At 40.2% G+C, this 23,878-nt stretch overlaps 2 protein-coding genes across 4 annotated transcripts in view; one reads left to right on the forward strand and one right to left on the reverse strand.

Moving 5' to 3' along the window:
- The window catches only part of itgb3bp (integrin subunit beta 3 binding protein), a 27,179-nt gene extending 4,524 nt beyond the window's left edge, over nt 1-22,655 (forward strand). For 2 of the 3 annotated variants that reach the window (XM_068319138.1, XM_068319136.1), the window contains one exon: nt 2,480-4,066. In XM_068319138.1, the coding sequence (XP_068175239.1) occupies nt 2,480-2,532 (53 nt within the window). In that variant the 3' untranslated portion in view covers nt 2,533-4,066. Of the gene's footprint in view, nt 1-2,479; nt 4,067-22,501 lie in introns of those variants that run through there. The other variant, XM_068319137.1, reaches the window with a different exon arrangement.
- On the reverse strand, nt 4,871-18,705 carry alg6 (ALG6 alpha-1,3-glucosyltransferase). Its single transcript, XM_068319640.1, has 14 exons — nt 18,548-18,705; nt 18,283-18,367; nt 17,881-17,970; nt 17,556-17,644; nt 17,367-17,449; nt 16,815-16,879; nt 16,504-16,689; nt 15,513-15,648; nt 12,424-12,509; nt 10,916-11,000; nt 10,732-10,802; nt 8,886-8,954; nt 7,444-7,636; nt 4,871-5,728 (listed from the first exon to the last, which is right to left on the reverse strand). Exons 1-14 carry the CDS (start codon nt 18,627-18,629, stop codon nt 5,537-5,539), a joined length of 1,512 nt encoding a protein of 503 aa, XP_068175741.1. The 5' UTR covers nt 18,630-18,705; the 3' UTR covers nt 4,871-5,536.
- Nucleotides 22,656-23,878: the final 1,223 nt, after the last annotated feature.

The raw sequence follows: 23,878 nt of genomic DNA on the forward strand, positions 1-23,878 counted from the left end.
ACATGGTGGATCCGTAAAATTTATCAGTTTTGCATAAGCCTCCTTACAAAAACAGACTTCACAATGTTAAGGCAGATAGCTGTGGGAGAGAATGAACCCTCTATGTGCAACGAGACACACATTTTAAGAAAACAAACTGTTATTCAAAGCTGCTGAAGAGTTCTGGCCTATATCTGCTGGGAGCGTGAAATCAAGGCTGATGATGATGGCATCTTGAAGCATGATTCTCCTCTGGTGTAAAATGTTTGTTTAGATTCGCTGCTACGGCCTCAGGCCCATGCACCCGAAGTGTGGGAGGAACTTTTTAGAAAAAAGGCTGATTCACTGTTAAGACGTCGTATGTGTGAAAGTTATGAATGCAAACGTACGATAAAAACTGAATTTGTGGAGTCTTGTAAATACACTTTAAAAACTATATTTTATGGGTGTATTGATATACAACAAAGGTCTGATCTTGATGCATGTAGTGAATATGGATTTGACTTATCTCCCTGCTCATTTGCTGTTTTACTCATTTGCAGTGATTGATTTATAGATCATTGTAATCATTTTTTTCCCCTTTAGACTCCGATTTTTTTTTCCAGCTGAGCCAGGGTGAGCTTTTTAAATTATAATGTCCTGTCTACACAGGAAAAAATTTGTGATGAGGACACTCGACTCAGAAGTGAACTTGCTTAACTTAGCAGCACGGAGAAGCAGCTAAGGGCACTTTAGCGCTATCTGTCATCTTCAAGTCTTTGCTGAACTGCACTGATGCCTCTCAAGATATTCCAGGGGCTGCAGCAGGATTAGAGGTGCGAGAGATTCACCTCATTTACATGACATTAGCTGTGCTGATAAGACATTACTTTAGGTCTCAACACACTAATAATGCTGTATGTCTTCTGTTACGTAAAGACCACAATCAAATCTCTATTGCATGTCATATAAATTTTTAAAAAAATAATGTGTCTACCTGTTCAATTTCAGTTGGGACATCTAAAGTGTGTGCAGACAATAGTAGTACATGACCATCAGAGATATACAGACCGTCTATATGATGGTAAATGTAGTGAAACAGCATCGGTAGGAAGTTCAAGATCAACATAAACTCAGCATAAGATGCAGAAATATATACAGGTATTGGCATTAGCATGCCTTAGCTTCTGTCCTGTTGTCACTTGTGAGAAGAGATGAAGTTCTCTCTCCCGCCTTCTCATGTCCTCCTGAGGCCTTAGCTGTAATGATTAAAACCGCATCGTTCCCGCAAGCGGGAATCAAGAAGCTCTTGTGGCTCTCCTTTAAGGTTCGCAAAAGTTTGAGTAAGCTTTCTAAAGAAGTTGCTCTTGGTAAGCAATCGGGCTGCGAGGCAAGCATAAATTCTCTCTGTGTATAGTCGTGGCATTGCAAATACCCCAAGTGTCTGTATCTGCTGATGACTTTGAAATTGAAAAAGAACAGTGCTAATAATTCTGGGGCAAGTTTCCCTCAGAGGTAGCTATTGATTATTTGTGTGTGGTGAGAGATTTGGAAAATTCAATTAAAGGAGTTGTGCAAAGGATTCATAAATTCAGCTTCTCCAACCTGCACCAAGACATGGTTATGTTCTGAATCAATGCTGCGCTTCACAATATATTTTCTTAGGGACATAAAAATAAATAACATTTAAACAGTTCTGCTTACAAGTGAAGCAAATTTGATTTTTTCTGAAGCTTTTAACCGACAGCCGACCACTGACTTGTACGCGTTTAGGATAGTAACATATTTTTATTGCAGTTCTTCCCATAAGAAAATCCTATATAATGTGAATTTTAAGATGACAAAATGAGGGGAAAGCAGACGGCTCAGCACTGTAAAAATTGATCAGGCCATAGACGGGACGGCGTTGGGGAAGATTTGTACGTCGGCAGTAATGGGCTGCATGAAGAAGATTCCTTAAGATGTCATAAAAGCGGTGGGGTTGTGTCGCAGGTCGTGGGCCCCCGGCCCAGGGCTCTGGCACATCAATCCTAGCGGGCCTCGCAGACGGATGCCACCTTCTCTCTGGATGTTTTATGCTTTTTGATTGAACACACCGTTGTAATTAAAGGGGGGAGTTGTATATTAGGCTGTTTTGGTCCGAGTGAGGCCGGAGGCCTTCGATCGACATGCGGTTTGCAGAGTGTGCACTCTTTTCAGGCGTGATTTCTGATATACTGACTGTCGTTTTGTTTTATCTTAGGATGCAAAAAAATATATACATGTGGTTTTTTTATCTTTGATATTAACATACTGGGCAAAAAAGAAGAAATAATTATAGGTTAGATGTGAAGGAAAATTAGCAGAATCATAGAATGACATCTAAAGGACGGAACTGATTTTACATTTAGTTCCACATTCATGCTATTTGTGCTGTTTTGTGAGTTTTTCTCGCCTGCCTGGAGCATCCCCTCAGTCATGACAAAGATAAACTCATAGTTACCTATAAATGTTTGACTTCAGCTTTCTCCCTTTTTTACAGGAACTGTGAAGATCAGAAGCTCTTACGAGTTTTTGAAATCCATTGTGGGCTAAGGTACGGCAATCCACTTCCGTTTTATTTTTATTTTCGTGAAATGATTTACAAATCCAAGTTTCACAAACTGACAGAAATCCATTTCTATACATCTTGTTCTGTTAACAGACTGTTTTAGTTTCTGGAAAGCCTTCCTCCTGTGAATCCTCTTCTTTTTGAACATCCTTTCTTGACAGTGACTGTAGTGTGTGTGTAATATCACAAGGTGCCAGTGGGGTTACAATCATGTTTTCCTCTCCCATATTCCCTTGGTTTTGTTGTTTGCGAGGCATCTCTGCTGTTGACAGCTAACAGAATTGCTCTTCACCTCTGTGCGCATGATCCCGCGGAGATAAGGCAGGAGATGAATGTGAAATCTGTGCTGTCAGCTGCGAGGCTTGAAATGTCTTGGAAGCCGTCACTCATTTGCTGGGGAGAAGCGTCTGAAACGGTGGGAGCGAATCCTCTGACATGTTAGACTCCGTTTCTCACGCCGGAGCATCTGCCTGGCAGCTGACAAATGTTGATCCTACATTAACCACCATCTTGCAACGCTTGTGCAAATAATGTTCTTTCAGATGGCAACCTTCTTCCCCCTTCATGGCAAAAAAACTATGCGATCATCCCCACCTGTGCCGTTTAGCACATTTAAAAAGTAAATGCGGGGAGGGGGCAGACTTAAGTCTCTTTATTTGGCGATGCATGGGAAGGCCGAGGCCTCTCGCTGCAAGAGTCGACCTAAAGCAACAGCTGGTGTTCACAGCAACATTTCCTATTTCTGCCTAAGGTGGATCGTGTAGCTCTCACTTTATCACCTCGAGAGGCAAAGTGAAGGACAAAGCCAGCACACCCATAAACAAAACTAATGTTTTCATACAAGCCCCTTTTGAAATTGATGGATTGGTCCGTGGTGCTTTCAATGCCTCCTCCCCCCTCCGCGTACCACCCCTGAATTATCAGAAATCTGTTATCAATAAAGCTCCTCTTCTTTCTTCTCGTATCAATAGCTTTTAGTACTCTGGCGTCCCTCGGGGAGGGTTTTTCGTCTCGTATCAGTATCTGAGATTTAAAGCCACGCACCTGACTGCTGGATAAGTAGTCAGGTGTGAGGCAACAGGCGCCTAGTTGTTCATCGTGGTTTCAAGACTCACTCTCTGGTGAGTAATTATCAAATTAATTTTAAACTGCAAAATTTGCTGCCAAGGACACAGATGCCCACAGGAAGAAAAACCCTCAATGAGTTCAGTATTGTGTAAAATTGTAAAAAAAATATATAAATAGAAGGAAATCAGCAGATTGAAGAAGCCAGTTATGTACTGAACATTTTTCGGGCCCTTTGGCTCCAGCAGAACACAAACTGGATCGAGTTGAAACGGCTGAATGTGACATCCATGTACAAGTTTCCAATCGCAGAAGCACCCCCAGCCAGAGAAAGCAGAGTGATTTAAAAGGTTATCACTACTAGTCTGACTGGGAGGGGGATACGACATGCTTAGCTCAGCTTTATCTTCTAGCCTGTTCTTTGTTACAATAGAGGAAATCATCAGTTTCTGTTGTGATGGATCATCTTTTTAACACGTTACATGTTAATAAAGTGTATCATAAATGATCGATCTGATTGGTCTGTTTTTGGTTATTTTACTTCAGTTTAAATGCATTATACTCTTATTTCCCTAAAATTAATTTATCTTCCCATTTCAGTCGTGGAACGTATTTTTCCCCACATGTTCTATTTCTGAATAACGTTAAAAAAAACCAGTGCAAACCAGCATCTTTCACACCTGCCCCGACTGGCCCCTGGTGTTCAGATTCCATTTTAGTAACAGTTTCCTGGATCTTTGGCTCCTATTTGTCCTTGTGCCCCTTTATTGGCCGGTGGCCTGGAGCCTCCGATGCGCCGCCAACCCCTGCTGACCTGATAACATTTATAGTTGTAATGGGGTTTTTTATGCCCGTCATTAACGGGCTCAGAGATTGGAGAAAGAAATTGCTTGTACCTTTTTCTGTGGTATTTCAACTTTATAGCATTATGTTCGGATATGTCACCTTCCATCATCTTCTTTTTAAGGCCTGTCCTGTCAGTGGTTGTGTTTTAAATGAACAGGTCTTTTGTGTGGACCCCTTCTAGAATCCGGGACTAGTAATGAATATTTAATGATGTTGAGTAAGAGCTTTGAAAGATATAATTTCTGTCCAATTATTGGCTCTGTCTCTGCCAGACTGTTGGGGGTGGGGGTGGGGTGATTTAGCAGACAACTTGGTAAATGTAGACAGTTTATATGAAGCTGCTCAAGATCTAATCATTTAGTAAATTTGGCAATAAAACCAATGCTCACTTAGGGTGATTGGAAAACTATTTATTTTCACAAAAACTAAGTTTGTACAACATAACTTCAATGATGGATAAAAAATATACAGTATAAAACTGTAAATTGAGTATGCATTATTAATCACAACCAACAGAATTTTAAAAATACCAAGTTTAGCTCCACCACCATCTCGTCCTTTACACAAATTCAACACGCCTGTTAGACCACGAGGAGGTGATCCTGCTAGGTGGCCACCATAAAATAATAGCACCGTGTGGTGGCCACACATTGGTCCATCCAATAAAAAAAATTAAATTAAATTAAAAAATTCCAAAAAAGAACACATTTATTTATTTGGTCCAAACTGGAGACGTAACGTTTTTGCTTTTACAAGTGATGTGTTGCTATTTTGTAGCGTGACACAACATGCTTCAAGATGCATTTGTGGAAAGCTGCAATTACAATTTTATTTTTCTTGCATAAATTATCAAATTTCCCATTTTGGCTGAGCAACAGCCTCAAACTTAAAGAAATTCAATGCCCTGCAATAAAAAGAGAAAAAAAATCGAAGTAAAACAAAACAATTCCACTAAAAAATGCTCCCAACAAATTTTCTTTTGATTTATCTTAGAAGCTTTACTTTTTTGCCCTTTGCTCAAGATGTGATAAAACATACACTATCCTGATTGGGTTCAGAACCCTACATTTGGTCCACTCAGTTGTTCTTGGTCTTTCTCCTGGGGGGAGAGCTGAACTGGACGATGTTGAAATATAAAAACATCCCCAGGAAGTGCAGGAAGGCAGCGGCAGACACCAACACGGGAAACAGGTCCGGTAGATGAGGCGGGGGAACCAGGGCTGCGCTCACGATGCTCAGAGCAGCCATGATCGCAACACTGACATAGAACTGGAACAGAGACAATGTGATTGTGAATGTTTTTGTCAAATATAAATAATTCTCACATCTGAAAGGAGGAATTGTGAACCGGCTGCCTTTGGTCTTCATAATGTAATTTCAAATATAAGATTTTTGCTCGATCCACTTAAACGCAGTAAAATGCATATCAGCTGATTTAGATTTTAGGGATGGTGACTGCATTAGAGGCAAACACTTCTACATTATTCACATTGGTGTTTCCGATTGGTGTTTATTTTCATCCTATTATTGCCATCATCTGTTTTCTCCAGCTTCCTGTTCCGGGTGCAAATTACATTTCCTGCCGTCTTCTTACCAAACTGCTGCCCTGTCTTTCATGTCGACAGATCTTTTTTTTGCTTCTTTTCTTCTGATATTGCATGTGACCATCAAAACGGAACACATTGCACATTATTATGATCTGATTGAAAAGAAAATGGGGGGACAACGGACTGCTTGTGTGTTGAGTTCATGATGAAACGCTAAACTGTTCCTTGTAAAACTTTAGAAAGAGTGGACACCTCAGGCTAAGAGCAAACTGTTAGCGTAACCCTTAATTTTAAGTGCAACTATAAATACAGAACCAATGAGTGGTTTCATTTCACATCACATTACATATTTATCACTGAGTGACTTTCATCAAATTGGTCACTTTAGAGGTGCCATAAAGACGAGAAACACCTCCTGCAAACACCCTTCCCACCGCCACCGAACCCATGAAACCTTACCGCTTACATCGGGGCTCGCTATTTATTCTGCTTGTGTAAATAAATATCTAGGCAAACCTGTGTTAATGACACGCGCTATAAAAAGACACCACCTCTTAATCTCTGACACCCTACCGGTGCCCCTGTCGCTCAGCGGTTGCCAGCGCTGCCACTTCAGACGCTGTGGAAACTTAAATAAGTGATAAATAATTCTTTGGTTGGCAACGGCTTTCATCCCTAGACAGCTAACACAGCTTACAGCGGCACATGATCTTATTTACACAGATGGATATATCGTCTCACACGGTTGCAATTTGGGTCTGGTGCCATTTTTTTTTAGAAGTAAGGACCGACCGACGGTCCTGACACCAGTACCCTTCATATTACAAAATGCATCAGCAGTACATCCTCCTTCCACGGTGTTACGAGGGAAGACGTGAGCTGTGGACGTCTTTGTATAGAACAAAACAAAAGAGGTCACAATGTGAAAGGTCAAAAATGGCATTATTCCATGTCTTAACAAACAAAAACTTGTGACTTTAGAGTAGTTTGCTATTACAAATACATTCCAAGCGTAGATGTTTTGCATTACTTGTGTATTTTGCGGTCTGTGTTGATGTAAACTGAGATAAAGACGTACAACATTGTCTGAGAAATCCACATGACCACTATTCTTTTGCAACCAGTCAGAGCTGCAGGCATAATGACACAAAGATCCCTCTTCCTGTGCAAATCTCTTAATGCAGAATGTTTGACCATCAGAATGTGACTAATATTAAGTGTGCAATCGCATTTAATACTGAGTTAATATACACTTTAATGTTGTTATGAATGTATCACATCCTGAGGAGACGGGGACATTGACACCATTGTGCAAAGAAAAAAAAGTCTCTTAAATCAGAATAACATTTCTGATTTTCTTAACAGCCAAATAGTGACCTGGCTAGAACACAGATCACAAATCAGCGACTGGCTTTTCAGCGCTCGGGCCTCACTGACCTTCCATCTCACGATGCAGACCAGGTCCAGTTTGGGTAGGCAGAAAAACAGTTTGCGGTAGGCGTCCAATCTCAGCTCTTCCTCTGAATAGCACTCCAGCGCCGACAGCAGATAGGTGGCAAGGAAGAGGAAGGCAACCGAGGTCACGGCGTAGGGCAACAGCAGCCCGTCCTTGATAAGCAGAGGCACCATGCTGGACAGAGGGACAAGAACAACTGTTTGTTTACAGATTATGATAGAAGCACTTTGTGAATGAATAATGAGCACAACAGAACAAGCAATTAAAAGTGACAAAACAAATTATGCAAGAATAGAAGCATGACATTTTCCCCTTTTTACATGGATTATGCAGCTTTGATACAGATTTTACAACAAAAAAGAGAATATAAACGCAGCATTTTTAAAACGTTATGAAGTTTAGTATCATGTTTGCAAAGGAAAAAAGTCTAAAAGACGAAGCTAAACTACGCTGCTTTTACCCGGCAAGCTCGCACAACTTGCCTGCCCTCAGGCGGGGGTGGGGGGTGGTGGCTCTGACGTTAATACTGAGCTTATCTTAGTTTAGTAGAGGGGCATGGACAAGAACAACAGTTGACTCATAGTAAATCGCATGTCACCCAGGCTTGTAAAAACCTATCCGCTCACGACAAGCCCCTCATTCTGACTTTTTACTCCAACCAAAAAAAAAAAGCCCCATTCAGCAGATAAATGTTTAACCACTTGGAAATACATACTTGGTCAATTTGAACAGACTGGCTGCAGTCTGTCCTCCCGTAATTGCGATGCTTAAGCACGCATTCAGCAAACGACGCAAACAAAAGATGTATTTTTTATTTTTTTTTAACAGCAGTGCCCACAGAGGTTGCAGATAATGTGAAGTCAGACTGTACTGGGACGCAGCTACAGAATGACCTCCTGTCCCTACACAAGGCACACTTAGACGGCTGGCATGCTGACTATGCCATGTAATCCCCAGATACCCTTATACTAAACCACATCCACAACAATTAGTGCTGCCGGAAGAATTTAACAACAGCTGGTGAAAGTTAGACACAACATTTGCAGGGCTACTCGTTCTCTTCCATTCATGGTCCTCGGCCCGGCCCGTGTCGCAGGCCTTTAGGGCTTTCTGAGGATCGTAGCCGTCGTTGCCTTTCGTCCCATACTCAACAATTACATGAAAAGACGAGAAAAAAAGAATAATAATTTTGTAACCAAAAAAAAAGGAAGCACTGAATTTTAGAGTAGATCCAAATATAAGGGTGGAGCCAGGATTCCTTTTCTCATATCCCAATTTGACTTCCGTTTCAGACTCTATGGTCAGACAGACAGGAAGCTGCCTACAAGGAAGTATCGCGTGTCCAACCTTTTCCAGTACTTTGCATGCAAGTAATTCAAGAATAATAAGAGTAGTGATAGTGTTTCCTCCTACATACACTTACCTGAACGAGGAGATCAGCAGGAACCAAACACACATGAGGGGGAGATGACTCAGCAGGAGGCAGACGGGCCTGAAGCAGATCAACAGGTCAAAACCCGCAGCTAAACAAACCATTATTTTACAAACCATATTATTTTACAGTAAGAGAGGAAGTAAGGCCATATTGACACTGATGCCAACTGATGTGATGTGTGTATCATATTGAAGCAGTTAACCTGATATGACATCCACATTAGTTGACTCACAGACTCTCTAGAGCAGTGTTTCTTTACCTTGTTGGAGGTGCCGAACCCTGCCGATTTCATATACTCACTCACCGAACCCTTTTTTTTTTTTTTTTTCATATTTAAGACATAAGTATGTGTTTTACTGGTGTATTTAATGAATTGTGCATTAATGTCACCTTTTTCAAAGAACAAAACCAAGACAGTGCATGAACTCACATCAAATGACCTACCTGCAAACCAGTGTGACTTCTGCTGTTGTTATTGAGAGACCAGCTCAGATATGTGTGGCTTCACCGTGGCAAGTGCTACTTTTATGTCATTTTCACAGCAAAGTCTGTTTCTTTTGTTTTCCATGCAGCGTGCGAGACTAGAGTTGCTCAACTTGACATTGTAAATCATGCAGAACGCTGACTCCCATCACGTTCCGTTATACAGTACTGTACATGTAAATCCACGTTGAACATATTCATCCGACCACTTTCTTTTTTTGCTCAACATAGTTACTATGAATTAAAATATTAAAGCAATCAGATGACGTACCATCATGACAGGTATAAATCGACTACTGAGTGCGCAAAATGCCCTGTAGCACAGGTAGGCTAATCGATGTAGCGTAATCACCTGCAGCCAGTGATGGCTAAGGAGGGCGTGTCCTCACCAACTGACACGATGTGTCAAACGTACACAGTGATTCGTGTATGTTCGGCAAAAACACCCGACACGATGTGTCAGGTGTTTTGTCTTGACCTCCGTCTCCGCCGAACCCCTGAGACCGACTCACCGAACCCTTGGGGTTCGATCGAACCTAGGTTAAGAACCATTGGTCTAGAGGCAGTCCAGTGCTGGCTTTTAATGTGACTGCGTGATAAAAATCGATTACTGTGCTTAAAAATACAAACTTTTCCTAAAAAGACTTTGTTGTCAAAACGCCACAGTGGTGATATTATGTCCGTGTGTCTTTGTGGTGAAGGCCTGCTGTTAGCTGAACGTCGCTGGTGGTCGCTGGGGAACCTTTTCCACCGGTCCCTCAGCCCATAATTACAACCAGCGCTCACTGGCGATCCTGTTACGGCCCAATAATTGATCCCGCGCAAACAACATCCCGAGCTGCCGCCTGCCGTTCCCCCCTGATCCCTGGACATGCATTACTGATTGATTCAGTGGGACAGGTGGGAGATATAACTCAATACTTAATAAAGCAACAATCTACTCTAATCTAGATTAATAGATGAGCCTAGATCTAGGAAGCTAATCCCTTGCTGTCAAATCTATGATAGACTTTGCCGCTTCACACATGTGGACGTAATTGGTAATAAATCACGCTAGCCTGTGTGCACTTGCATCATTTAGGGATAAATATAACCCGAGTCCGAAACACACCGGTGCGTTTCACAACGATGGTGAGTAGCCCATTGGTTGACATGTTTGTACTTAAATAGATTGTTCCTATGAAACTACAGCCGGACAATGATGTCACTGCTAAAGGTATTAAAGTCAGGATTGAAGGAGATTTGAGCTGGACTGCCCCTTTGTGAGCAGAAATTAAATCTATTCGTGAACATCTGAGGTATCGCTGCAGGATAGAGAACGTTACTTTGCATTTGTGGCCCCAGGACTTACAGAGCAGCCAAGAGAATGGACTTCTCGTGGACGTGGTAGGAGAAGAGGAAGAATCCCAGAGAAGAATTAATCTGGAGGGAGCATTAAAGATATCTTGGATTATTTGTTGTACAATGAACAAAAGCGTCGGTAATAGTGTAATCATAAGACAAGAGAGTGAAAGCAGGTTTTAGATGGTATTTACCAAGGCCAGTTTAAACTGCCAGAAGGTGGGCTTCATCAGGAGTCTGACAGAGGAAGGTAGGACTGCTAGGAGGGTGCAAACGATGCTAGAAAAAAACAACAAACAGTCGGATTATCTCACTAAAAATATATTAAGGATGAAAATTCCCATGGGATGATGATAGAAAAAGATTAAGTGAATATAAAGGGAAGTGGTGTATCAAACAATGTGGACCAAACAAGAATAATTTAATTTGTTCGCTATTTGAAGCTCACACGTTTCTGTTGTGCAAACACGGCTTCATGTGAAAACAGCTGACAATCACATATTTGCAAAAACAGTGAATTACAAAAGACACACTACCCCAACAACAAGGCCACGTTTGTTTTCCATCAGATGCACCAAATGATCATGATTTTATGTTAGATTCTGACTTTTGATACAGTTCAAGCCCAAAATTGAATTGTGGACGCATCGTGTTGCTTTTTTAGATGCATTCGAAGAGCAGCAGTTTAACCCTTCAATTGTCACATTGGGGGTGTGGGGGGTGTGGGGTTGAAGCACCGGAAGAGAGCGCCAATGTGAAAGTGTGAATGTGCCGAGAGGTCGCGTGGTGAATTAGTTCAAGGCGCGAGGGCAACAAAGCGTTTGCACGGCAACACAGAAAGGAGCAGAGCGACGATAGAGGAAGACAGATCGCACTAATAAAGCTTCAGTAACTGGGTATTTGTGAAAGCAATGTGTTACGCCTGTGTTATGTTTAGGGCAGGGTTTTGCAGTCCGGAAGAACACGGATCACTTTTCACAGCTGATTCATTTAATGTACACAGTACACCCACTCCAGAGCGTTTAGCAATCCGCTGCCTGTGCCAAAAAGACAGAGTGTTTTTCATTTGTTTGAAATACACTACAGTCAAAGAAGTCCAACTTGATCCCCGGACTTAGCAGTGTGGCAGAAACGTGTCCATGCCGTGAACATACGACCGCTAAATTTAGAGCGCTGGGTTATTTAAGCAGGCCCCACCATGACACAACTGCTGCACCGACTTTTCCTCGCTGTGATTGGGCAGGTTCTGAAATAAATTAGCTACAACTACTTCCCGTGATACAAAATCAATTAAAAAAATACAGAAATTCAAGTGTTTCTTGAACTATTTTCGCTCATCATCAAATTAATTTATCTTCATTTCCCTTAAAGACACAGCCCAGGTTTTCAAAATGACAGTCAGGTGCGCAACACAATTTTCATAGCTCCTAGAGCGGTTCAGCCTCTTGCAACCGCATTTCTAAACACAGCTGTGATGTCATGCTCCAGAGTTCTTCACAAGATGTTCCCTGAGGTCATCATCGTGTTTTTAAACCGTAACTGTCTCCATGCCTTTGAGCAATATCCCCACTACCAAGAAATTAGAGGAATGAAAAGGACAGACACGAGAAATGAAGATGAAGGATGAAGAAAGACTGACATAAGTAAAGATGGTGAAGGAAACAAAGGAAAGACAGAAGTGAAGACAGGTGAGAGGGATTACCTGAGGTTGAGCTGGGAGTCACTGGACAGGTCGGATTTAATCTTAATCAGGATGTTCAAGCTGCACCATGCATTGGCCACCTTGTCCTACCCACACAAACATAAAGAACACAAAATTAGAAAATCAACGAGATATTTGTCAAAAAAAAAAAATAACTCAGAGAAGAATTCCACTTTGAAGACAGCAAAAAAAAGTGTCATGGCTCTAAGACTTACAGCCATGAAATAATGACTTATAGTCTAAGTCATTATTTCCCTGCGACAAAACTTTCCCAGGCATTCCTGACGGACATTCGAACGCCACCCACCATCATAAATTTGCTCGCCCGTCAGAATAGCCATGTGACTGATTTGAAAACTGAAGTGGAGCGTCGAACCAGAGTCGTTCCGCAACAACCACCGAGCAGAGCTAAAAAAATAATACAGGATCTAAATACCAAACAACTAAATGTAAAAAAAAAATGTTTTCATTCATTTTGTTTCATTTCTCCTCTAAACTTTTTATAGACATGCTAGACTTTCTAACTTTACGTATTTTTTTATTAATAACCTGATCTTTAAAGCTTGTGAATGATATGGAAAGATGCGTTACAACTTGAATGCCAGCCTATAAGTGAGTGTGTGCTTTATCGATGGGGGGTGGGTGGGTGGGGGCGTTGTTGTGAGGTTGGCTTGATTTAAGTGCTGCAGCAGTTGTGCTGGGATCGGATGATGGCGAGGCCCGCCGCCGCTGTGAGCCGTGATACCGCACTACACAGACACAGCATATGTAGATCAGCGCCGTGATGCCACTGTGGATGGCTTCAGTATGTGAGCCCGCTCTAGAAAAACTATTTCTGGCCTTCTCCTCCTCCTCCCCGGTGCCACAGCTGCTGGTGGCACAGCTGTGTGGATTTTAGTGGCAACCCAGTCAGCGGCGCTGGGCCATCCACTGCTGCTGTCGTCTCGGCCCCTGTCGCTTTCCTCTCAGCTCCAAATAACCGCCACCAGAATGTTCCTGGATGCTGCCTGAAGGCAACACATGAACAAGTGGGGGGGGGGGGTGTAGGTTCCCATCGGTTAAAAAAAAAAAATGGGTGGGGGTGCAGCTTCTTCACCTACAAACTAGAATGGAATTTCACAGGGAGAAGCATTTGCTGCCATTTTTTGAGAGCAGGCAGCAACGTGAGACGCCAGAATGCATCTCGGTGGGTAAACTTACAACGGCCAGGAGTTGCTACAGTCACCAGCACCCTCCTCCACACACACACACACACACACACACACCACCAAGACCACCACCACCCCCCTTCTCACCCCTGTCGCCTTGTCCAAAGCTTCTGCTTACGTGCACAATTTCACAATTAGTTCAGGACGAGCCGCCCTGGCAGCTCCTGGTGCTGTCGTCACGGGGGGGTATAGCGTCTCTCACACCCTGTGTATTATGTTTGCATCATAACGTTGAACAAATACTGCCACAGACACACAGACATGTGCTCCCCCGGTAGAATTTTCAATTACTTCTCATGTCCATGACACCTTGGGATGGGTGCCACCTTGATACTCCGTACAAGAGGGGGGGATACATGGTTTCAGGAATGGGAGCTGCAGACCTTTGCCTGAACTGTCAGTCACACACAAACTTATTTTTCTCCCCTGACAGCTTTCAGCATCGCCAGCTGAAATCTTTGAAGTATTTTTTTTCCTCAGAGATCACCACCAATCCCGTGCTTTCTTTTTGTCTCAGGTTGACCGCAGAACAGAAATATACAGGTATAAGAAAAACGAGACATTTCAGGCATTCCAAATATCTCATCTTCATTGGGAAGAAGAGTTGTGAAGTTCTTGAGTGAAAAATTAATCATAATGATAAGAATATTTTTTTATAAAAGGCTGAAAACACCCAGGTAATAAATTAGTTCCATTTATATTCTCCTCCATGACATCCTGAACTCAAACGTCTCGCAGAGATGGCATGAAACACCTTTTGCCATTTTATTCTACTGTTTTCTAGATAAACACTAGAAAGGTGTTCACCTAGACCAAGGTATGGACCAGTGGGGGCGTGGGGGGTGCCACAAAAGTTGGGTACGACTCTGGTAAAATCTCCAGTCATCTATGTTTAAAATGAAATGATGGGTTTTGGTCCACTGTAAAGAAGAAGTGACTTCCTTGAAAATAATCTGAGTTTTTGATTTTTTTTGTTATTGCCTGGACAAGTCAGCAATTAAAAAAAAAAAAACATCTACAAAAAAAACATCAATAAGCCTTTCAGTTTTTCCGGATAATCATTTAAATGATCCTTAACTGTGTTGTGTCTCAAACAGTATCCTGTTTCAGAAACAGAACAGACACGGAATCATGGAAAAATACAGCTGCCACTTAGCATTTCATTCACACAAACACTTACCTAACATAGTGACATGACAAGGAGCTAATGATCACAAATTGACTGACCAGACCCAGTGTTGTGTAACACTATCACATCAGAAAACCACTGATGGCTGCAAACTAATAAAGACTGTGTGCTAATCTGGGTACAAATATAAAATCCTCAGCCCAATAACAACGAGTGAACCCGATAGCAGTTACCGATAAATAGCTGTACTGTTGAAAATAAATGTTTTATTATTTATAGATTCTTTTTTTATCCGTTTCTGACCTCCCTCCTCATATACAGTAATAATTTGTCTGCAATCCACAAAAATAGAAATACTGAAACATCTCTATGTTCTAAGCATTGCCAGCAGCCCCAAGCCAAAGTCAAGTAAGCAGCAACATTCCTTATGGTAAACAAAAGCATCTCCACCACATTCCTGCTAGATCATAAGATAACAAACAACAGCTTTATACATATATTATCACAGAACACACCCATGGTAATCCCTGTGGGCTTACGGAGTCAATGTTCCTAACATTTATTTATACTGATGGTTTTGATATTTACTTCCTGGGATTACTATGGGTGCCATCAGAACAGATGGTCGGAAGGTTAAATTAGGTTTCAGTGGAAACTGTTAGTCCAAATTGGTCGTCCGTTAGATCTAACATTAGTTGGACCAGAATGCATTGAGATGTAGTACGATCTGTTCCTTCAAGAGTCGACTGTACCTCAAAGAGACCACGAGCCACGGGAAAGATCCTCCTGACCACCTGCAGGGCCTGGCTGGGGTCAGACAGGAAGGGCAGCCAGCAGAGGGTAAAAGTCACCAACACAGTTGTAGCAATTCTCACCAGCAGGAACAACCTGGGGGGGAAGGGGAGGGGGGTCACATTGAGACGAGCTTCATCGTTTTTGGACACTGCTTGCAGATATGCCACAAATAATGACAGCAAATTCCAAACGTAATTTTCAAAAACACCATACAAACTTAAAAAATGCTAATTAGTATTAGCTTACATGTAGATACAGCTACTGGAGTTCATCAAACAATTAGTACATGCTGTCTGCGAGTCCTAATTTTGGGATTTGACCTGTGTGCGGGGGAATGCAGTGAAAGCCATGCATCAGCTGAAAGTCTTCAGTGTAGGTCAGCCTATCTTGTCAGCTGGAACTGTGAAGCTGCTGGTTAAGTTGCACACACAGCATAGCTGAGGAGTTTGGGCATGGCGAGAGTGTCATCTGGACATATCTTCCCCCACGGCCCTCTCTAATTCAGCCCTCCATTTGCTACTAAATGCCCTTGGTACATTGTTACTAGATAAACAGACACTGGACACACTAGTAACAGCAGCCAATCTGATTACCTCAGTCATTCTGAGCCTCTCCTGAGGACACTGTCCTCTTATTGACTGATATTACATATGTGCTTTGAGCGCTCAACTTACGCTAAAAATGCTGCTAAATAGTCATGACTTCATAGACACAGAAATAAATCCTCTTGATTTTTGGTTGCCAGAAGTTCTTCAGTGTTCGCTTTACGGACACACGAGTCAGGATCTTTATTTTCTCTGAGAAATTATAAACGGAACTTTTACTTTTCTTTCTTCCATGAAAAGTTCTGTCAATCACTGATCATCCTTCTGTTACTGGTTTTGTCAAATAACAGTATCTTCATTTCGAGTTTGATAAATGTGGAGCTGGAGATTTAAACAGACTCACCCTCGCCCCATCAGGCCCAGTTTAACACACTTCCCCAGCAGGTAGCAGAAGAAGGGCAGGGCGTGGTACAGTTCCATCTGTTTGTAGCTGAGAGCCAGACAAAAGGCCACGGAGCCCAGTGAATCCCAGCCCAGACCGAGAGCCAGAACCCCCCATAGGGTAAAACCCAGGCTCACTCCGTTGTATCTGATAGGGTTAAGGTCAATGCAGTTTTTCATTTCATGATAGACATCTAAAAACAATAAAGTTCAAGTTACACAAATGATATTACGTTGAATAAATAGTGGAATGCATTTGTACATAAAGGATACTGGAAATGGCCATAATCAATGAGGATTATCCCCGGGTATAAAAGGAAACACAACAGATTGGAAACCTGAATAAAACAGAATTAAAATACAATAACTATTATGGGTTGTGAATTTAAAAAAATCTGCACAATTTATTGTGTTTAAAGAAAGACCTAAACAAAAGAGGTTGTTTTTTTAACTCCTTTCTTTCCAATGTTGTTTTCCCACTTTTGGTAATAAAAAGGCAAGGATCCCATCCCAACATGCACTGAACAAAGGGAAATGCATGCTGGGATAGCATAATGCTATATTTATTGATCTTGTACAAGCTGATTATGAAAACAGTCAAAATATTGCAAAATATCCCCATTAATCAGATGAAATGTCACAACTTGTTGGAAAATGTAATAAAATCAAGTTATTTTGCAGTAACGACTTCAAAATTCCCCTATTTGGACGACTAGTGCTGTAAACAGTTATAATAAGGATGAATTTGCCGTCTAATGTCCTCCACTTAGGTGTTTACTAGAAAAAAACCTATTAGACGTTAGACAAGCAAGGCCATTATGTTACCTTTTTTTTGGATGATCCATCAGTCAGGTATAAACAGTAAAGAACAACAGCAGGGATGTATATCAATATATCTGCCACCAGGACTGAAAGAGAATAACGATATCAAAGAATATTAAATATTCAAAGTAAGATTCAAACAGATGTGGATCATGGAAGTTTTCCCACTTTATTTTCTCATGTTTACTATACCTGTAGTTCTCATGAACAGCTTGTGCGCTGGACTTTCATAACCTCTGGATTTGTGAAGTTCCACCCATTCAGGGTTTATTATCTTGGCTCTGTGGGAAAATAAAGTTTCAGAATCAGACAGAAGATTGTTTCATTTAAGAAAAAAAAGGGAAGATAAAACATAAATGTAGGTATGGCCGTCTCCTTTTAAAATTATTTTATCCATTTTCTACAACAACAGAATTATAAACCAGGGTTTTCTGGAAACAAATCATCAATGAAAAATACACTATCTATAAAACTATAAAGGAGGTAGCACATCATCTATTTAATATAAATTACTTACATGTAAGCACAGATCAGGCTGTGGTAGGCAGTAAGAGGTGGGTAGTCGAGACCCCAGTAATTCAAGTCATTCTCAGTGGAGTTAAAGTACCTGCAAGGAGACAAGTATAGCACGCTTAATCTGAAGCTGAATAAGTATCAAACAAACAAAGGCTGACTGATTGATGGAGATATCCTACGGGGAGCGTTGTACATCAAGACTGCTGCAATGTTCAGCAGTATTTTCCACAATGTCACTTTTTAATTGATTTCATGGATCTTACTTATTCTACAGCTGTGATGCTGCAGGTGTGTGATTCATCCTGACATGTCTGTATTAATGTGTTATTACCATATTTTTTAAAAAAAATATGTCTTCAGAAACATTAATTCGCTGTGAAAACAGATGGAGGTGCAGACAGACCATTCCTGTACAGGGAGGTTGTAGGTCACCTCCTGCCAGTGCCTTTGGGCTTCATAGTCGCCAAATATGGGAGGTTTCCCCGCCCCTGGAGGAAGACAGCAAGGAAGGACAAGAAATCAAACGCTGACGTAATAACCGCTAATAACGACACCCGGATGCAAGTCTAACAGATACAAAACATTAGCTTATTCGGAAAAGGGAGTAAGCTACACAGACATAAGCACTGGTGTGGTGAAATAGCTGAATGTCTTTGCAAAGTTCCTACCTGAATACGAATTTAACGAGACGCTCCATCTCACAACAACAGCGAGCAACACAGAAACCGATACGAGACTCCAAGTTTGCATAACTACCGGTAAAGCTGTAGAAATATGACGAGAAGCAATAGCTTAAAGGCTCTCCATGAGACCCTGTTTCGAATCTGTTTACATTTCCTGTATACGTCATCCACCAGCGCGTCGTTGCGTCTTCTCATTGGACACGGCACGCCGACACAAAGCAGTGACGCAGGAGGCGTTCTGGTCCCCACCGAGAAAGATGACATTTACACAATTAAGCCATTACTGTATACTTTACGACTTGAACAAGCAAATATAAATCTTAGAAAAGTATGTACAGTACTTGTTTATAATAAATATAAGGGTATAGCTATACAACATGTGACAATGACAGCTTTATTGACGTAGTTTCACCATTCATTTCAAAGTAGCAAAGTCTCCCATTGTATCCGAATGCAACATCAACTGAAGCGAGATTCAACACAGATGGGTTGATAATATTCATTATTAATTAAAAGATTACTGCCAAAAACTATTAACTTCAGTTCACGGATCAAGGCTAGAAAAAACAGCTTTTGCCTGAAAGAAAATTTTCTTTGTCAATAATATATGACGAAGAGTCACAAAAATCATATACAAACTATATTTAAATTATTAATATAAATGATGAAAGTGAGTGAAATTTGCTTTTTTTTTTTAATGTTATGTCAAGATCTCAAATCTGTCCCGCATCATCATTTCATATATATGAAACATTTTTCAAACCAGAAAGCTGGTATCTAAAATAGTATTTATGTTTCACCATAAAGGAAACAGATTTTTTTTTTTCCCCTCAGGAAATTGTGTGGTGATTTTGGAGACAAAGGAGTGTAAGTGGTTGTTGGTCTATATGTGTCAGCCCTATGAATAACTGGCGACCTGTTTGGGGTGTACCCTTTCCCTGCCAATCATCCAATGTCAGCTGGGATTGGGTCCAGACACCCCCTGACCTGGATAAATGGTCATGGATAATGGAAGGATGACTTTTACTGTCTTTCTGTATGCTGTCTGGTGCTTAAAGTATGAAATGAAATTATTACATTCTATGTGTTACATAGAAGTGTGCTAAGAAGAAACACGACGCCTTTTTTTTTTATTTATCATGACTCTGATGTCAGAATTTGATTTTGTCCTGTCAAATATTAAAAAAAGGGGGATTTTTTTTTTTTACAGATTATGGCAAATTAACAAGATTTACCAAATTCCACTACATGAATGGAACGTCTGTCTCATTTGAAAGAAGTTTGCTGTAACCTTCAGTACACCGATCTGACTGTGGTTATATGATGCGAGTCTGTCCTTGCCCTCCCGTCTCAATGTAAATCTCAGCCCAGGGGCCATATTCTCCTCTGTGACCTTTCCTTCTGTTGACACCATCATCTTTGTTGCCAAGGTGTTGGGAATTACTAGGTGAGACATGTTCCTTGTGGTTCTGGCATCAATTATGCATAAATAATAATAACCACGAACAACTGCTGATTTGCAATGACACTTTCATTACAATGGCAGCAGCCTATAACTCACTGGTACCCATTAGTTATTAATGCCTGGCCACGCCAGCTTTACTTTATCATTTATTGCTTCATCTCTACGCCTTTTTAAATATTCAGTAACTGCTGTAACTACATTTACTGTCTGTGATCTCCGCCCAGGAGAAAGCAATCTTGTGGTGGGAGATGACCTAGTTATTATAGAGGCCTGGGCCTGGCTTTCCAATGCCTTTGAAGTCTATTATATACATTCAAGTTTGTTCCAGCAAGTACAACTTAAAGTTTCTGTGTTTCTGTCAAGCGTCGGTTGATTATAGGAGAAATAAAACCTGCAATGCAAAAGTAGCTTCTTCATTTCAGAAATAGAGTTCATCCTCCTGTGATAACTGCAGGTTATCTCATTTACACATTCTGTAAACACAGACGTCCAGGTGCTTCTCCTTCATTGCAGATCTTGTCTTAATTGCATCATCGACACATCGTTTGGAAACCCTGCAGTGTTCACAGTGTGCATTTACAGAAATGTAAGTTTAATCTGAGGCAAAAAGCAAATTTACTCCTTATTCCAGACGCATTCGGGGCCAGAACAGAATGTGAATCCAATCCAGCCTTTTTCCCACTAAGGGTCCTCTCTGACTCAAAGGTCAAGGGTAACACATTAACTCCTTTCCAAATCAGTGTCCTCACCTTGAATTTTAAAATCCAGCATGGGCTGAATGAATAGTGTCAAATATATTATAGAAGAGAAACTAGACACTGATCCTATACAATAAATAAATGTGCATTATAGTTATAGATTTAGACATGAGGCTCTGATCAATGTTGGTTTATTATTTCCAGTGAAAAAGAATACTGAACGGACATTAAATTGGTATTAAATGCAAAATTGATGATTACACAAACTTTGTCTTTTGATAAAAATCTTGTGATATGCTCAAATGTTCCAGGACAGTGTGGCTTGTGTTTAAACATGGGTTTGACTTTCTGGATGGATGGATTCTTAAAATGTACTAGAAACACTCTGACGAGTCACAATCCAGTCAGTTGTATCAGTAGCATTACTGAGTTCAGGTTTTCCAAACAGTAGTGATTAATCTGAATTTATTCCCCAACCAGTAAAACCAATCTGGGCTTTTGATTCTTTAAAAGGCAGTTGGAAAGCTCTGTTTTGTTTCATCAGACACTGTGGTGTACAGTCAAGAGTCAAGTACACAAAACACTCATGCTTTGATATTATTTTATTCTAGCACATAATCCAATGAGGAAGCTGAGGCAACACACTGATCAGCCCTCCTTGTCTGTTGTGAGTGGTTTGTTTGAGATCATTTAATTTGTGAGTGAATTAATCAAAATTAGCAATTTGGTTTCACCTGAAAACAGCCATTGCTGTTGAACTGAGTCTTTTTTTTTTTTTTGCTTGCTGAATTCAATTATTAAATCTGCATTTTGGTATAAAAAAATATTTTTATTTTATACCCAGCTACTTTTATGTAAAAGAAAAAATATATATCTCACCAAGCTGTGTAATGCACCCAACAAAAAGATGAGCTTTTGTCTTATGTACTTAAAATATTCAACTAAATCAATTGATTTTGCTCACAATAATCTTGAATCACTTTTCAGTTAGCAACTCGGCGGTAAATGGACTACTGTATGTGGACTTTATTTTAGACTGTACTTGAGGCTGACTGGTGGAGCTGTGGAAACCACACCAGGCTTTTCTCCATCTGTAGAAGTTATGATGTAGTGTGTGCGTTTTCTTGCCCAATCAGCAAAATGTTGTTCATTTTATATAAAAAAAAAAGAATTATAAGGAAGGATGAAAGATATTATTACAAGGATATTGTAAGATATATGTGTGTGTGTGTATATATATATATATATGTGTATATATATATATATATATATATATATATATATATATATATATATATATATATATATATATATATATATATACTGTATATATGTGTGTGTGTGTGTGTGTATATATATATATATATATATATATATATATATATATATATGTCACAAATGTACATGTTTTAAGACGTTACTATGATCTAAATCTGTGTTTTATAAGATATAAGCTTCTTTTTTTAATAGAGGTCATGTGGAATCTCTTCTTTCTCCTCATTTGCAACAAACCCGTGAATTAACACTAAATTAATTTAAAGCTCTGATCATGAAGTTTTGGATTGAAATCTGTATTACAATCATTAGGATAAAGAAATGCTATACTCACATTGCCTATCATAATTTTTAAAAATGACAAACAGATATTGATTATATTTGCTTCACATCCTGTCAGATTGTCCGTCGTTTTCATTGAGATTAATATCATCTGAAAATAAGAACGGTTTCATCAGATTGCAGAATCTCAAATTGTTTTACTAAACATTTATCTTTCAGATATTCCAGCCGGGGTGCCACTTAGCGCCCCCTAGCGGGTCCAATCTCCCCTGTTCTATAGGAGAACATCAGGAACGTCGCATGGAATCTATCGCAGACCGAAATTTACCAAAGGCGCCCCTTTCCACTCAGGAACTGAGAACTGGCTGCTTTGGAGTGCATGATTTTAAAAATTTTTTAAATGGAATTGGTGGTTAAAATTTTTTTTTTTTTAAAAAGACAAATAAATAAAAACTACATTTGGAAACATCTCACATTTCCCCCCCCTGAGTAAAAATGACAGCGTCTGTCTGTGCCCTGAAGTTGACCTCTGGCGGTGCCTTTATGGCCTCAATAAAAAAAAAAAAGTGATGACTATTAAACGTCTCTTTAGAGCATACATTAAGAATCGGGATTAGGAGAAAAATAAAATGACGGACATGATGATCAAGAAGTCGTCCAGAAGAATCTAAAATCACATATTTGTTTCCTTTTTATTTATTTTTGAATAATATGAGCTTATTAAATATTTTTAAATCCAAGGAACAATCAACAGAGAATTTGAACGGAACAATGTGCGTTGATGCGATAAACACATTGAAATGATCATCAATTCTAGGCTTTAGTAATACAGTAATATCATTTTTGAGGCGACTCAGCTACTCATGCTTAATAATAACCTTTATGATGATGATGACAATAATAATCTCGATATAATAGTAATGAATGAGATGTCCCGGTGACATTAGAGAACACTCATGCGTCACAAGCACCTTCTCCAGTGTCGAAAAAGTAGAGAGGCTCCTTTCTTTTTCTCATGGGGATCGGATAAATATAGCCCCCCACTCACACACACACACACTCACTCACACACACATACACACGCCCGGTCGCCATTTGCTGTTTGTGTAAAAGTGATTAGCCAGACACAACTGCGAAACTGTTACCTTCATAGGGGCCGGGGCCAAGCCGAGGAGCCTGTAAACAGACACGGGCAGTGATGTAATGCTAAATTAAAAGGTACCTCCGCGGTGACCTGCAGTCAGCCATCATTATCGGGGAAAACAACGCATAAGCAGGGTTTAAAAAACAATCAAACTGTTTTAGATTGTAGGAATGAGCGTTCACACGGGCTTTACTCCCGTTTTTCTTCACATCTAAAATAAGATTTTAGATTTATTTCAACCCTGAGAGATGAGACGCGCCGTCTCCCCTCTTTTTCCACCTGCTCTCTGAATTTTTTAAATCCTAAAATAATACTAAAATTGCAAAATGTAAAAAATATGTTGTCGTATGTTGCTTTTTTTTATCACTTTAAAATAATTTTCAGTAATAATCCAAATTTATTTTCAAAATTCAATTAGATTTCACATATATGCGCAATAAAATCTTTTCCTG

Source organism: Antennarius striatus, chromosome 7 (genome assembly GCF_040054535.1).
Source record: "Antennarius striatus isolate MH-2024 chromosome 7, ASM4005453v1, whole genome shotgun sequence".
Taxonomy (NCBI): Eukaryota; Metazoa; Chordata; class Actinopteri; order Lophiiformes; family Antennariidae; genus Antennarius; species Antennarius striatus.